Here is a 16,518-nt window from a genome sequence, read left to right on the forward strand (position 1 = left end):
TCTAGTGGCGGAAGCAGCAGGCATGAGCGCTGCCAAGGGGAAAGCTTCCTCAGTGTGACCGAGTGCTTCAGGCCACTGCTTCCGAAATCTTAGAGCTGACCATGGCCCAGAGAAATACAAAGACATGGCAAAGTGCATGGTGTAGTGGTCCCCTGACAGACTTATACTCTGGGATTCTCAACCACCTCACTGACACCAGCCTGACTAGAAAATGACCTGGTACCAGTGCATGGTCCTAGGAGAAGCAGCTAGAATGGAAAGGACTGTGCACCAGCCTTCTCTAGGCTGCCATGGAAACAACTGACTTTACTGGCCCAAGACTTCCTTACCTATGTTCCTGTAGCTGCTGTTCCAGGCTCCGAGGTGGTTCTTTACAATATATTGGACAAGTATTCTGGGCCTTTGGCAGAAGATTGGGCTTCTGGAAGATCAGAAAAGCAAAAAGAGTCTTAACCATATGCTATCAGTTGGATGCCTGTCTGGCCAGTATATCCAGAGTGAAGGCACTGACCCTCGTTCACTAAGACCTGAAAGAACATCAGGTGCCAGGCTTCAGCACCTGGTTCTGGCCTACTTGTTCTCCACTTGTGAAATTCCTCCAGGACGGGGAGGTCCAGGGAGAACAATGAGAAACCAGACTTAGTTCTTGACAGGAAGCCCCAGTGCCTGCTGGGTGATTCGTTCTGAATGGGATCCATGTCATATCATTTCTTAGGCTCTTCATGCACCAGTGTAGACGGCCCTGTTAGCGTTTTGTAGATTAGTGATCTCATCTTATTATTCACAAATATAAAATTAGAAACAAGCCAGACTTCTCTTTTTTAGTACTCAGTGGCATATCCTTTCCTACTACCAATACAGGGCATAAAGCTAAGTCTGAACATGTTTCTAGAAACTACTAATGTAGGGTTAAATCTACCTGCCTATAAGGAATAAAGCAGCAACCGTAAATAATGTAAGACAGGTTTCTGTGACAAAGTGAGCTGAACCAAGAGTGCTAAGGAGCCCACCTGGAGTCGATGCTGTAGGTACTGGGTTTCTAAGCTCTGCTGTGGAGAAAGTTGAGGATGCATGCTGGCAGAGAGTGTGGAGACACCTTCCTGCTGCTCAGAGACTTCCTCCTAAGGATCAAGGCAGTGGGCATTACAATTTCTATGTGAGAAAGTTTCAGTTCATAGTTTAAGCACCTTTGAAATGACTGAGTGAAATCTGGCTCCACATGACCTAATACCCAAAACTAACTAGTAGGTTGAAGGCCACTTTTCAGAGAGTCTATACAAAGTTAATAACTCAACTATTACCTAGTCAGTATTAGAATTAGAACAAAAGCACCTGTGTGGTATCACAAGAAGGCGCTTACCTACCTACATGTGGGCCCTGAACACTGGCTCAAGAAACAGCGGTGTTTGTTGTCTTTTTAATGTGATGAATCTTCATATGTAGTAGTGATTTCACATCAAAAGAGGTGGTAAGGAACTTCTCATTTGGTTAGTGTGCGTGTGTGTGTGCGTGTAGGGAGACTGAGTCATCCATCTATAATCTGCCTGCCTTGGGAACCCAAACTAGTCAGCCTGTAGGCTTCTGTCTGGTGCCGAGTACCTGGGAGCAGCATGGTTGGGTTTAAGCTGTTAGTGACAGCAGCAGGAAAACCTCTGAGACCTTGGGCTTTCCTGTAAAGCCAGTTTAGTCAGGACTAGAAGAAAGCTCTCTAACTGAAAACCACACATCTGTAGGACAAACGTGGTGTTTGGAAGAGCCTGTACACTCACCTGAGGGCAGCTGCTTGAGAGGTCTTGGAGCTGAGGAGCAGCTGATGTTAAGTTAGGGTCCGCCTCTGATCCTATTTGTTCATATAGCAACTGTACTTTGTTCAACTCCAGAATTCCTTTGGTTCTAGCAAGATTCTGAAGATGTTGTCTAAATGCTACAATTCCTGCAAAGTACAAACATCAAATAGTTTAAGAAGCAAAATAGGCCTTTTGGTTATCATACATTCACACTAGCAAGGCAACATCCTTCTTCCATACCTCTGATTGAAGTTTTCAAAGCTAGAAAAGAAAGCACTCACCTTGGGTAAGGGAAGTGTCTGATGCTCTGCGGCCTTCTCGGAAACTCACAGGGGACCGATTGTGGACCTCACGTTTCTGCGAGCTCAGAGCCTGCATGGCTGGGTTGGTAGGTCTGAGGCTTATGAAAGGAGATGTTATGCGGGGTGAAGGCTGATTAGCTAACATGATGTCCTTCAGGGAAGGGCTGTCTTCCAGAAAGTTCATGTCCCTCTGAACAGACCCCATATCGTACTCAGAGTCCACACTGTCAAGGGAGGGGTTGTCACTCATAGAGAAAATTTTTCCTGTAGAAAAAAATAAAACAGATATTATTCAAACTAATAGCATCTTCTTTAAACACACTAACAAAAAGCAAGACAAAATGGCAGACTCTAATCCTGACAGCCACATCTTTCAGGATGGGCAAGAGGATTGGTGCACTCACACGTCTGGAAAACAGAAAACTCACCTAAAAGGTAAGTTCTTTTCAGGGCTGGGAATCCTAAGTGTAATTCAGGGCAGAGGAGTTGCCTAATGTGCTCTCCAGGACCACAAACAATTCCCCATCTTTCCACAATGCTTTTACTGGTTTAAGCATCTTCAAAATTGGTAAGGAAAACCTTATGGAAACTATAGCCATAAGATCTTGGCCTTGAAGAGAGCCATAATCCCTTATGAAGCATGCTGTATCCAAGGAATTGTGGAGTGGAGGGAGTCAACTCAGAGACATTGCTTTTTAATCTCTGTCAGCTGTGGAGTAGACCTAATCCACAGAGTCTATGGATCTGCTCCACAAAGGAAGGGAGCGGGATGAAATTCCAGAACCTGGTGAGAAAGGCCACTATTTCTTGATGCCTGAAGTATGAAATGATGCTGTAAGGGTTTAACTTGGTGCTTCTCTGATACCATACCTGCCCCAGGCATCACAACCAATTGGTTAGTCACTTCTGACAGAGTGTGCCGTCGCTGCCCACTCCGTGTGGCCTGGAAAGCTTCAAAGGCCTGACTGGGATCTTCCTCGGCCTCTCCTTCCGTCTCCAACCCTTCATCAATGGAGGTCTCCATCATATTGCTGGGCAGTGACTGGCATCCCTTCCTCACCAGGACAGGGGGCACAGGGTCAAGCAGACAGCCATTCACCTGTCAGTGTGAGAGGAAGCTCAGTTGCTGCTCTGCCAAGGGATAGCCACAGCAGAAAAACAGGCCAAGATTTAATTCAGGCAAGTGAGGAATAAAATAAAATATTCAAGAGTATGCATTTATTTAGAAATGAAGACAAGTCAGAGACAGAAGCCGCCGAGGACCCAAATTGGCAGTGCCACCCAAGTTACTCTGAGTCATTGTTACAATAACCACTTTTTCAGTAGTTTCCAGATGAATAGGATGTGCTGGCTTGAGGCTTACCAGTCATTATTATTTTTTAAATAAGGAAAACATAAGAAAAAGATGAACTTCTTTTTACTTCTAGAGCAAATGTCTCATAGCTGAGAGAGAACAGTCACTGACAGTCTAATTTTCAACCACAAAACATACTGGTTCTGGGTATACTTTTATATTCATAACTTAAGTACTCAACTATTTGGTATTTTGTTTTTAAACTGGTTCTAATGTGCCTGAGGAGTGGAAAGTAAGAATTTGTTGTAGACAGACAGATACCACAAAAAGGATTGAAAAAAATTCAAATGGCAAACAGCCAGAACCTTCCATTATAGAATAACAAATGACTCATAGCTCAAAATTCCAGCAGAGGTTAATCAGCCCCAGTGCACGGAATCCTCACCCACTAGCAGTTCACACAACATCTACGGTGCCTATCTCATAGGGAGAGCTCGGCACAGGTCCTGAATGAGCACACTGCCTTCCCACACAGTTGCCAAGCAAACCACCTAATGGCCAGCAAAACAGCACACAAAGGGGAGTTGTGGTTTCAAGTTCTGGCTGGTAAAAGCCCCAAAGAACAGGCAATTATTTACCTCATTACTTTAACTATTCCCCTGTGGAAATCAATCCTCCTTCTCCTAGGAATAGCTGCTCAGGAGCAGCCAGCGAAGGAGTCAGTCCTCTGGGGCACACTGTGGAACACACTGGGTAGAGCTGTTGTCTCCACTCAAGCAGGGGCAGCTCATATATGTGAGTAGTGACGTGGGGCAGCTCTGGGCAGTCAACAAAGGTACTGCAAGGCCCTTGTTTTGGAGAGGGAGAGGGTGACTCAGAGCTTTGTCTGCTTGGAGGAGCTGATTCCACAAGCATCTAGGGCTAGAGCCTTCATGTTGGTAAGGTAGCTGATATGTGGCAGATGCTTCCTCCCCGGACCACACAATTCTCCCATGGCACACAGAAAAACGGGAACTCTGCAATCTGGCCAGCAGCTGTCATTCCCTTCCTGGCCCAGGCCAGGTACATGTCTCCTCTGTATTTAATAGTTTTCTTCTAGGAAAGAATGACCAACAACTCTTATTCTAGGCTCCTTCGCTGTCCACTGTCAGCTTGCTAAGGCTCTCAAGACCTTTTAAAGCCATTACTCCTGAGCACTCTTACATGTGCAGTCTTTGTCAAGTGCACCTCCCACCCCCTGTGGTGTAAGCAGTATGAGCAAGCTCTTTAGTTCCCTCAGCATATAAGTCACCTTGTCCTAAGTTAGTCAAACCAGCCAGCTCCCTGTGAAGTTATAATCTTTTTAAGTTATTGTTACGTTTATTTTTAAATTTTATTTCAAATTTTATTTTTTATATGGATATTTATGTTTTAATTTTACATATCATCCATGGGTTTCCTTGTCCTCCCCTCTCCCGCCTTCCCCCAGCCCCTTCCCCCCATTCCCATCACCCAGGCAGTGGGACCTGGACCTGTCCTTAGTGCATGAGCTGGCTGTTTGGAACCTGGGCTTATGTGGGGACACTTTGCTCAGCCTGGAAGGAGGGGTCTGGATTTGCCTGTACTGAATCTACCAGGTTGAGCTGAATCCCCAGGGGAGTCTTGGCCTTGAAGTTATAATCTTATAAACTTATTGTCTCATCTGAACCACAAGAGGAATTATGTCTGAATAAAGTCTCTTCCAGGTATAAAGCAATGGTTGATTTTTCACTGATCTGACTTTTCATCTGGGGACAGTTAGGAAAACAACACTTGGGGGCTGACGAATCTGTAAGAAAGCCATGGGGTGGCTCAGGGTCAACACGGGTGAGCACCTTTGGCCACAAGGAGGTTTCCTGAAGCAGTCACCATCATGCTTAGCTAGGGTTTCTATTGCTGTGGTAAAACACCAAAAGTAACTTGGGGAGGAAAGGATTATTTGGCTTACATATCCCAGGGCACAGTCCACTTAGGGAAGCTGAGGCAGGAACCTAAAGGCAGGAAGTAAAGCAAAAGCTACAGTGGAATGTTTTGCTTGCTGGTTTGCTCCCATGGCCTGCTCAGCCTGCTTTCTTATAACATCCAGCTACCTGCCCAGGGGTGGGATGGCCTCCAGTGAGCTGAGCCCTCCTTCATCAATCATTAATAAGAAAATGTTCCACAGGTCAATCTGGCGTGGGCATTTCTCAACTGAGGTTCCTTCTTACCAAATGACTTGACCTTGTGTCAAGCTGACAAAAAACTAACCAGGACAGCACACATCCAATTTACCCAGTGACTTGACAGTAAGAGAACCCAGGTACGTGGTCCCCTTTAGTGTATTTCACTGTCTTCCTGTGAGAAAGAAGGACTGAGAATTCAATCTTCTAAGCCCCTTAACCATCTACTAAGACATACAAGAATGTATGACTAAAATGTTGAGCTAATCTACATAAGTTACCTAAGTTTCGAGAAGTAAGAATTTATGCTCTAGAAATACCTTAGACAGAGTAAATGACAGGATATCAAGACGTGGGCAAAATGTTAACACTTTGTCTTTCAGAGACCTCATTTGCAATAGATGACATACATCCAGCAGTCGGAGCCCTCAGAGGCCCCAGCATTGACTCGAAGCCCCTGAGCCTGCCTCTCTAAATTCCTACGTTGGCCTTAATTCCCAAAGTGACTGTACTTGGAGATGGGGCCTGTAAGCAAGCGAAGCCCTGACTCAATAGAATTAGTGTCTTTCTAAGAAAAGACACATGGAAGGCTGCAGAGAAGACAGAGAAGCAGCTAAGATGGACATTACTGCTCTTGCAGATGATCCATGTTTGGTTCCTGGCACTCATGTCAAGAAGCTCACAACTGCCTGTAACTCCAACTCTAGGGAATCTGACACCTCTGACCTCTGTGGGCACCAACACTCATGTGCACATACCCATAGAGACACATACTAATAATTAAAAATAAAATATGTCTTTAAAAAAATAAAAGAAGAAAGGACACATGAAGCCAGGTATGGTGGTGCACACCTCTATCCCAGCACTCAGGAGGCTGAGGCAGGAGGGTTAAGTGTCTGAGGCTAGCCCGAGCTTCACAGTGAGACCCTGTCTCAAAAAACAGTGAAAAAGGATAGACATCAGAGGGCTTGTTCTCAGTTGCCCCTGGGTACACAGGAAAAGCTATGTGATGTCTCAAGACAGAGTGGGAAGGTGGCTGTCTAAAACAGGAGGGAGACTTTCTCAGAAACAGGACCAGCTGGAACTGACACTATCTTGCCCTCCAAAACTCTGAGAAACTCTGTTGTTTAAGCTCCTTAGCCTATGTTATTTTGTGGGCAGGTGAGCAGGTTCATACAGTACACCAAGCATATTCCAAGCCATGAGTTTGGGGCAGAGAAATGGACCTCACTGAATCGCATTCTATGTGTCTGGCAAGCGTAGCACATGTTGAGCAGGTGCTGTAGGCTCAAACCTGAACTTGATCATTTGCAAGTTAGGTGCTTAGGCTCTAACCAAGCTCTGTTTTTGTTTCTGTTTTTCACTTGTAAAATAGTTGTAAAGTTGTTTTGAGAATCAATTAACATAATTTAGAAAAAATATAGTTCCTTTACAATACACTTTGTTGCTATGTTTTTTAATAAAGGGGAGTGCTTTTCAATAAGTATAAGAATAAAACAACACACACACACACACACACACACACACACACACACACACACACACTTTTCCCTCCCTTGAGGCACATTACACAGGTGAAGAAGGAAAGAAAGGAATCACAACAATGCTAGAAAACTCCTTTAAAAACACTGTTTTGCTATGGAGCCCTGAGCACTTCTGTACTTCTGGTCTCTTGCCTCTTTCTATTCAGTGCTGGTTATGTGTGTACTCATACATGGCTTAGAAATGTATTCTTAAATAATATGGCATAATAATTAAAGATCTGTACATAAAATTATCTACCATAAGTCTATTTAAGGATGCAAGAAAAAGTTGTGTTCAAAAGAGGTGCTTTTGTTGTGGAATGTTACGTTAACTAGGCAAAGATGTGTTATATTTGTTTATGCTGTGGAATATTACTTTAACTATGTGAAGGTGTGTGTGTTGCATTTATTTGTGTTGCATGTGTTTAATTACGTAAAGATGTGTTGCATTTGTTTCACCTTGCCTGCCTAAGGTGCCTGATTGTTCTAATAAAGAGCTGAAGAATCAATAGCAGGGCAGGAGAGGGACAGGTGGGGCTGGTAGGCAGAGAGAATAAACAGGAGGAGAAATCCAGGCTCCAGTAGAAAAAGAGGGAAGGAGGAGAGAAGAGATTGAAGGAGAGGGGGAGGAACACACCCAGGGCCAGAAGCCAGGCAGTTGCCAGCCAGCAAGACCTGAGAAACAGGAAAGTGATATGTACAGAAAGAAAGAAAGAAAGGTAAAGAGCCCTGAGGCAAAATGTAGATGAAGAGAAACAGGTTAAGTTATAAGAGCTAGCAAGGAATGAGCCTAAGCTAAGTCTGAGCATTACAACTAATAAGAAATCTCCATGTCATGATTGGGGAGCTGGTTGATGGCCCAAAAGCAAAAGCCTACTACAGTGTTTAGTTAAAGGAAGAGATGTACAAAGCAATGGATCACATAATTGCTAAAGCTTATAACTGCAATGACTACTTCATGACTGGGAAACATTCTCAGGATATATTGTTAGATACAGAAGATAACAAAATCACACACAATAGAGAATAATTTTAAGTCTTCCCATCCAGTAAGCCTTATTCCTTACCCACCAATTTATAGTATGACATCAAATAGGCTACCTTTGAATAGTGAGATTATAGCTCAATAAATTTTATCTTCATTCTCTTCATATTGTCATTCAAAATTATGAGTTTTATGTTTTGTTTTTATTTTAAATTATGATTTTTAAATTTTAAATCCAGAAGTGAAAGTGAAATTTCTCCCAAAGCCACTAGAGGTTAACACTACTACGATTCTGGTGTGTCTGCCTTTCCACCTTCTTTCATCAAGTCTACCATTTTCATAATGCAGAATATTAAGTCTACCATTTTCATAATGCAGAGTATTAAGGTGCAATTAGACATGGAATGCCTCTACCACACTTGCATTTTCAAAGTTTATCTTACAGGTTTCTTGTCAACCAGCTAGTGAAGGTGTGAACTTGGAGATCTTTTTATTATAGTCCCTAACAGTGTTACAAGTGGACTGAAATGTATGTACATGGAGAGTTACTCTCCACAGTTTGCGCAACTGTCTTCCCTTTCTATATGGGCCCTATGTCTGCAGGGATTCAGTTACTTCTCAGAAGATGCCTTCCCCTCCTGCCCCAGAAATTACAAGTCCAAGTTTCAAGATAGACTCCTTAAGAGACTTTCCTAACAATTAAGGGAAGGAGAGGTGATGTTTTAAAATGAGTACTAGTCCTTCACTGCAAGCAGAAATGGAATTATCAATACATACTGCTATGAGGTATCTTTCAGAAAACAGCTGGGTTAAAGTGAATGTATATGAAGCAATATGAACAAAGGAACTGAAAGGTTCTTTTGTGTGTGCCTCAAAGAAAGAAATAGTTGGAAGGACATAATAAAACAATCCACATTAAGTCCTGTGGATGTTTATGACTTGTCTGAATTTCAGGGTGGACTTGCCAGTGTGGAGGCCAGTTCCAGTTTGACACTCTTATTCCTACAAATGAGAATATACCATCTAGCAACTGTCTATATCTTTTGCAAAACCATTCATTTCCTGTCTGTTTCCTAGTAACTGTAACAATCACAAGCTTTAAAAATAGCTTGCCCTATATATTATAGCAGACAGTGCCCAATCTGTGTTTTGGGCCTGGTGCCCTTACCGACAAGACTTCAACACACTGCATTTTAATTTCTTCAAGAGAATTATATCTTAAAAATGAATTATGCTGCCCTAATTAATGTCTAAATGCTGAGCATGAATGTATCCCTAATGTTTAATGCTAACAAAACAAAGCCATAGAAAACAGACTGTCTACAGGAAGCAGACTCATCTTTAGGGCTGGACAGTAACTATTCCTGTTCAGCAAGTTGGCTTAACACCTGCTCAGACAGTCTGGCATGGGGCTGCCACTGCCACTGTGCTCCAGCTAGGCTCATGCAACTTATGAATCCGCCTGACATCCAGAGGTCTCAACTAAATGGCATTTCCTATCCCATCTGTCTAGGTTCAAAACCTTGCTGTAGGCTTGGAATTCTATCCTTTCAATCTGCAATCACCCCAATAACTGGCCTTGGGTTTGATTTCATTAACAAGTACCTTTAAGATTCATGCTACATCTGGCGCCCAACGTTCGTGGTACGAATTCATGAAATAGCCTCTTGCCTGTGGCCTTGCGGGCCCAGCTCAGGCCCGAGGTACACTAGGCTGGCTGTGGTGGCACATGCCGGTAGGATTTACTGAAGAAGGCAGAGGCAGGAGGATCCCGAGTTGAGGCCGACCTAGGAGAAGCTTCGGCCGGGGCAGAGACAAAAACAGTGTCGGTGGGACCATGGAGGCAGTGGCTGCTGCTCTGAGTTGCCGGCTGCTTCTCATCGTGTTGGTGACTTCGGTGATACTGCTACCTGGGACAAAGAATTTACTGCTGCTTGTTCAGAGAGGAATTACCAGGACCAGCATGTTACAAGAAAGCATCGGCAAAGATCAGTTTGGAAAAGTTTGGCAAGAGAAATGGTGGGGAGAAATTGCTGTGAAGATATTCTCTTCTAGGGAAGAACGTTCATGGTTCCAAGAGACAAACATTTATCAGACTGTGATTGCTCCAAACCACAGAGGAGGCACAAAAAAAAAAAAAAAAAAAAAAAAAAAAACAAAAAAAAACTAAAGGGAACCATGATCATGCCTAACAGTGACTTTGAAATTTTCAAAAGGATAATGGGACTCCACAATGATGATGCCACATGGACTAAGGTAAAGCCATTAACACCATGGAAAGATTGACTTTGGACTACAAACTGCTCAGGACAATTTCGAGATGACTGGCTGAGATGATACAGCCTGACAGACTACTTAAACAAGGACTTGAAACAAGCCCTGCACTTTCTCATTATGCAGCGGCGGCGGGACAAATGATACAGGACTTGACAATTAACCCAAAAATTTTCTTTTCAGGATCCTCTAAAGATGAAAGTAATTTTAAGAAGATGACGCCCACATCCCCAAAAGGTGGGATGGGAGGTTTTTGGTTGTTTAATGAGTTTTGGATATTGTCATTGTTTATGATGATTGGTTACAAGTTGTTAATTGTTAATGGTCAGGAAAAAAGCTGAACATGAAGATTAGATTCAGAGGTTTTGTTAAAAAAAAGAAAAGGAAAAAGAGAAAATAGATATGAGTTAGATCACTGAATCTACCCTGAGAAAAAAGACAAAGAAATAATAGGATAAATGGGTAGATCACTGAATCTACTCTAAAAAGAAAAAGGAGAAGATATAAAAATGACAAAAGGTAGACTACTGAATCTATTATGAAAAGAAAAGATAGGATAAGTAATGAAAAACTTTTGTCTGAGTTTATCAAATGTTACTGGACTGGACATTATTATAGATAATGGAGTTTTTCACCTGAATCTGTCAAATGTTAATGGACTAGACATCATTAATGTAATCTTGACTGTGTATATTGTATATACTTATTGGATATGATTTTTCTTGTATTAGTTATAACCTTTTTTTAAATTTTAGACAAAAACAGGGGAAATATGGTGGGTATTGTGTTCCCTGAAATATTGTGTGTTCCCCAAAATAAACATATCTGAGGTCAGAGAACAGACAGCCACTAGAACAGAGCCAGAAATGGTGGCTAGAAAATGGGAAGAGTAAACCATAACAGAAGTTGGGCAGTGGTGGTACACACCTTTAATCCCAGCACTTGGGAGGCAGAGCTAGCCGAGTTCAAGGCCACTTTAGAAACAGCTAAGCATGGTGACCCACGCCTTTAATCCCAAGGGGTGGGGGCAGAAAGAAAAAGGTACATAAGGCGTGAGGACCAGGAACTAGAGAGGAAAAAGCATGTAGTTAGTTAAGCTTTGGAGCAACACAGTTCAGCTGAGATTCATGTGGAGGAGGACTCAGAAGCTTCCAGCCTAAGGAAACAGGATCACCTGAGGAACTAGCAAGGTGAGATAGCTGTGGCTTGTTCTGTGTCTCTGATCTTCCAGCAATCACCCCAATAACTGGCCTCGGGTTTGGTTTCATTAGCAAGTACCTTTAAGATTCATGCTACACATTGCTACTATCCCCTCATCTCCCATTTCATGGTCATTCCCATATTTCAGGTCCTGCATCATCTTCCTCCTGGACCCATGCTTACCCTCCCATTTTTTTTTTTTTTTTTTCTTTTGTCCCTAGCCTGTGCCTTCTAGAGGATCATTCAGGTAAAATTCCTTCAACAGGTTCCATGTAGTGTTTCCTTGCTCAGAAACCTCAGCTGTGTCTGACTGTCACACCAGCTGTCTCACCTGATACTTCCCCACATTCCATACCTAGAACACTGCCCAGAGACCTGAATTGTTTGTTTGCCATTCAAAATTAACACATACACATTTGCTTCTACAGTTTTCCTTTACATGCCCTTTTCCTCAAACTGAACCACTGCTCTGATTTAGATGAACCTGATTACCTATAGCTTGCTTTTGAACACTTCTTCCCTTCACTGAAGATATTCCACCCTAGTTTCCAGATATGTGGATTCTACTCTACTTTGTAACTCCAGCTCTGATAGTTACCCCCCAATTTTCCTGGTCAAGTACAAAATCAAATCCCCCTGCCCCTTTTCTTCTTCTTGTTCTACTTGTTCTTGTTCTTCTTGTTCTTCTTCCTTCTCCTCCTCCTCCTCCTCCTCCTCCTCCTCCTCCTCCTCCTCCTTCTTCTTTTCTTATTTCCTTCTCTTTTCTCCTCCTCCTCCTTTTGTTCCTCTGTGTAGTTTTGTGTAGACAGGGTTTCTCTGTGTAGTTTTGGTGCCTGTCCTAGATCTCGCTCTGTAGACCAGGCAGGCCTCGAACTCACAGAGATCTGCCTGGCTCTGCCTCCCTGCTTTTTTCTAGGTTCACTCTGACTTACATCTCATTAAGTGACATGTTACCAATTTATTCAGCAGCTGGCATGTTGTTTTAGTTCCATATAATATTCTTTTTGTTAGACTACAGTCTAGCAGGCTGTTAGGCAAGTTCATGTCTGACTCATGTTTTTATTACCTAAAGAGGCTTTTAAAACATGTGAAAACTATTTATTGACTATTTAAAATCTACCCTAAACTACATAGATTACCTTACTTAATTCTCATAACAGTCTCCTAAAACAGGTATCCTTGTTTTTTACAGAGGAAAGTAAAAGTCACCTTGCCTAAATTCACATAGCTCAGTAAAAAGCAGTTTAACACACCCCAAGACCTATATTCTTTTATGACACTGTTTCCTATTAATATGATCATATAACGCATAGCACTTGGTACTGAGTATATACCACTTATATTAGAAGTCAGAAAAAATTCATTGCATGAAAGAAGCGGTCATCTTCCATTTCCTAACAGCAAATTTTATACAATACACAAAAATACAAAGTAAATTCTTTAAGCATGCCCAAGCTGAACCAAAAAGGATGTTTACTTAGCCAAAAAGATAGCCTATCACTTTGTATTTACAGTTTGCTGTGCAGAAGAGAGGCAACAATAATGAAGTCTAATTCAGCACAACAGGTGACTTTGTGTTTTTAAAATCATAATTTGTTAAGTCAACCAACCTACCTACCCACCCATCCACTCCTGCACCCAAACACTTATGAGGAATCTTAAACTTGGGAAAGAAGAGGAACTGGTTAGGAAAAAGTAGAGGGCTTATGTGTCCTGAGAGTTGTAATTTAATTGATGAGAGCTGATCTTTGAACACTTTAATAAGGTTCTTCATCAAAGGAACATGCAGCACACTACAACACTGTATACCACACTGAAGTCTGTAGCCACTGCACGCATCTCAAGCACCAGCCGTACCTTAGGAGTATCCACACACTCTTCCTCCATAAAGGCAGCTTCTGCTTGACAGCTGGATGTTGGAAATGAAAAGGCCTCCACATTGGCTGCCTGTGGGAGGAGGGTAGATCGCATCAGTCTCACGTTCGGTGAATGCAAGGTCACTGGGAGCCCCACAGTTTGTGCCTGAAAATATGTCAAGAACAGACAGACAGTGTGGGAACATTATTACTTATTCTAGACACATCAACACTGCTTTTAGAACTAAGTAAGTCTTCCTGAGGCAATTCAAAGATGAAGTGTTATTCACTGGAACTCCAGAAAAGACTTGATTGTGTGTGTATGTATGTGTGCATGCACGTGCATGGTAAGCACTGAATTTAAGTCTCAATAATCAGACATTCTGAAATAAATTGTACAGAATCTGTTTCCTGTCTTATAATAAGGGATATACCTTTCACACAGGCAACAAGACAGCCTTTGTAAGGAATCAAAGAATGATCATTGTCTTGATTCAATAAACTTTTTTTCTTTCTTTAAATATACTAACTGAAAGATTAAAAAAAAAAAAAAGAAAAGAAAAGAAATTGTCTAAGCCTATAGAAACTCAACAATGAACCAAGGCCAGATATACACAAGTTCCACAGCTAGCTATAAAGAAGGTACATGAAGTAATTGTCTTTTCCTACTTCTCCTCCCCATGAGAAGAGGAAGAAGAGAGTAACGGTTACTCAGTGTGACAGGAAGGTCCCCTTCCTTTGAGAAGACGCAGTCTGAATACAGTCTGCTGGAGCAATAGTAAAAATGCCTATTGCTAGAGTCCTCTTCCTGAAACCAGCCTGCTACAGAGATCTGGGTCCATTTCTGTTCTTCTCTCCTGTCAACTTGGGCCTACTGTTTCTACCTCTTACATGCTGGGGTTATAGGCATGTGCCACTGCCACCCTTGGCTTCCTGTGGGTAGTTCAGTCCATTCTTCTGTCTCCTTTGTTGAGTGCTTTAAGTAAACAAGGATCACACTCTTCTTAAAAAAAAAAATCATTCAAGAGTCTTTCCTTTTGACAACTGGCAAGGACTGATTTTACTGCTGAAGGTCCTGGATGGTCCTTCTATCCACAGCCCTTAAGAACTGGCAGAATCATTTTTTAGATAACCTTGAACATAACAGACACTGTGAAATGTCCAAGGGGACAGTTACAAGACCAGGTTCTAACAGGAGAGGAGCAGCCTCTCTTCTCCCTGCTACAGTTACAAGGGGTGGAGGATGGTGACTTCTACATTCAGACAGACAAACGCACAAGACTGTATGAAATCCTATTTCTTTTTCAAGGTTTGGGCTTGATTGGTGGTTCTATCACTTCCTATTGTACAATGACTAATTAGGCAACCTAGTGTTCTCTGAATCTTTTCTATACCTGTAAAAATGGGTGCGACACCCACTTCAGAGTGAAGTTAAGGTAAAAGCTGAAGCCCTCAGCTTAGCAATGTTAATTTCTCTTCCCTTCCAGTCTTAAAATGACCCAAGGACACAGCAACCAGATAGGAAGATGGATGAAGTTCTGGTCTCAGTCAGTGTCTCTTCGCTTCCAGCTGGAATTTTAAGCTGATTTTTTTTGTTGTTGTTTGTTTTTGTTTCTGAGACAGGGTCTCTCCAGGTAGCCCTGGAACTTGCTAAGTAGACCAGGCCCGCCTAGTACTCACAGAGATCCAGTAGCTCCTGTCTCCCATTACAGCTGTACGTCACCATGTTCAGCTAAATTGATAATTTTTAAGAAGGAAGGGGTATGTTCTTACTATACATTTAAAAACTTAAATGTATACTTAAAACACACCTCATGCAGGCTATATCTGATACCACTATCATCAGGTAAGAAACGAAGAAGAAGACAACAGCACACCATTAGTAGTGAGTGGATGGGAAACTGCAAATGCACACACCATCTGAGCACATAGAGGAGCCCCTATCCTACCAACATCCTCCTTGGGCTTATATCTTGGGTACTTGGAGTGTTCTTTCTTGGTCCTGTCTCCCTAGAATTCTGACTCTTTATGGTAGGCTGAGCTGTGTCAGATTAAGCACACATTTTCCTTGACAACTTTTTCTTTTGGAGACAAGGTCTTATTCTGGAGTTCCAGCTGGCAATGACCCCTGAATCCTCCTGCCTCAGGCTCCACAGTGCTAAGATTACAGACACCCACCATCACCCCTGGTCTCCTCTCCACAGTGTTAAGATTACAGACACCCACCACCACACCTGGTCTTCTCGACCACTTTTACACCTGAGAGACTACGGAAATGGAGAACTTGGATAGAGGAATAACATTTTGATGTGACATATCCTAGGAAATACAATCATATTTTACAAGTCTGTGTGAGGTGACTGTTGAAGTCTTTCAGAAGCTGAGATGTGATATGGTTGAGGATTTGCCAAGAACATACAAAACCCTGGGTTCAATCCCCAGCACTGGTCAAAAATACCCTTTTGGAATAAGTATGGATATCAACCCACAAAGGTATGCTCAAATTATAAAGGTCCTGAGATAATGTTACTATGGTACAGGCACATACTACATGGCAGGCTGGTATTCTCATAAGAAGAGGAAGAGACCCAGCAGGAGGCAGCCACCTACTAGCCCAGCAGAGAGATTGTGCTAGAAACTCACCTGAGGGCACCAGATCTCATGCTTTGAGCCTCCAGAACCATGGGAACGTAAATGCTGATCTGGCATTTTGCTACGGCAGTTCAAACAAATTAAGACAAAGCTTTGTCCTATGATTGTGGAACAACCTCTAATCAGCAATTAAAGAGCACAGATGACTGTTTCATTCTCTTCTGCTTAAAGCTGATACAAACTTGAAGTATACGGATGGTTAAAAACTAGAATTCAGGGCTGAGTTTCTTTTTCCTTTTAAATAGTTGCCCGAAGCTGTTCAGTTGCAAAGGTTCTGGCATGATGTATAGTAATGAAAAGTGCTCGCCATCTACATACAGTGAGCGCTCACTGTTGTCTAGAAATAATAATGGGCACTGCATCACTAGACTAACGACTGCCTTATGAGCAAGGGTTGGCTCCTGGGTACTTTAGTGGCTGCGACACTGCTTAGCAGATGAGAACTGTATTTGCTGAATGCAACTGTTT

At 42.4% G+C, this 16,518-nt stretch overlaps 1 protein-coding gene across 3 annotated transcripts in view; it reads right to left on the reverse strand.

The window, feature by feature from the left end:
- Positions 1–16,518, reverse strand: part of Sik2 (salt inducible kinase 2) — a 109,627-nt gene that overhangs the window by 5,165 nt on the left and 87,944 nt on the right. For 2 of the 3 annotated variants that reach the window (XM_036194317.1, XM_036194319.1), the window contains exons 9-14: positions 13,400–13,564; positions 2,960–3,188; positions 2,069–2,353; positions 1,770–1,933; positions 1,011–1,121; positions 330–421 (exon numbers count right to left, since the gene is read on the reverse strand). In XM_036194317.1, coding sequence (XP_036050210.1) covers positions 330–421; positions 1,011–1,121; positions 1,770–1,933; positions 2,069–2,353; positions 2,960–3,188; positions 13,400–13,564 — 1,046 coding nt within the window. The remainder of the gene's footprint in view (positions 1–329; positions 422–1,010; positions 1,122–1,769; positions 1,934–2,068; positions 2,354–2,959; positions 3,189–13,399; positions 13,565–16,518) is intronic. The other variant, XM_036194318.1, reaches the window with a different exon arrangement.

Source organism: Onychomys torridus, chromosome 7 (genome assembly GCF_903995425.1).
Source record: "Onychomys torridus chromosome 7, mOncTor1.1, whole genome shotgun sequence".
In the NCBI taxonomy this organism is placed as follows: Eukaryota; Metazoa; Chordata; class Mammalia; order Rodentia; family Cricetidae; genus Onychomys; species Onychomys torridus.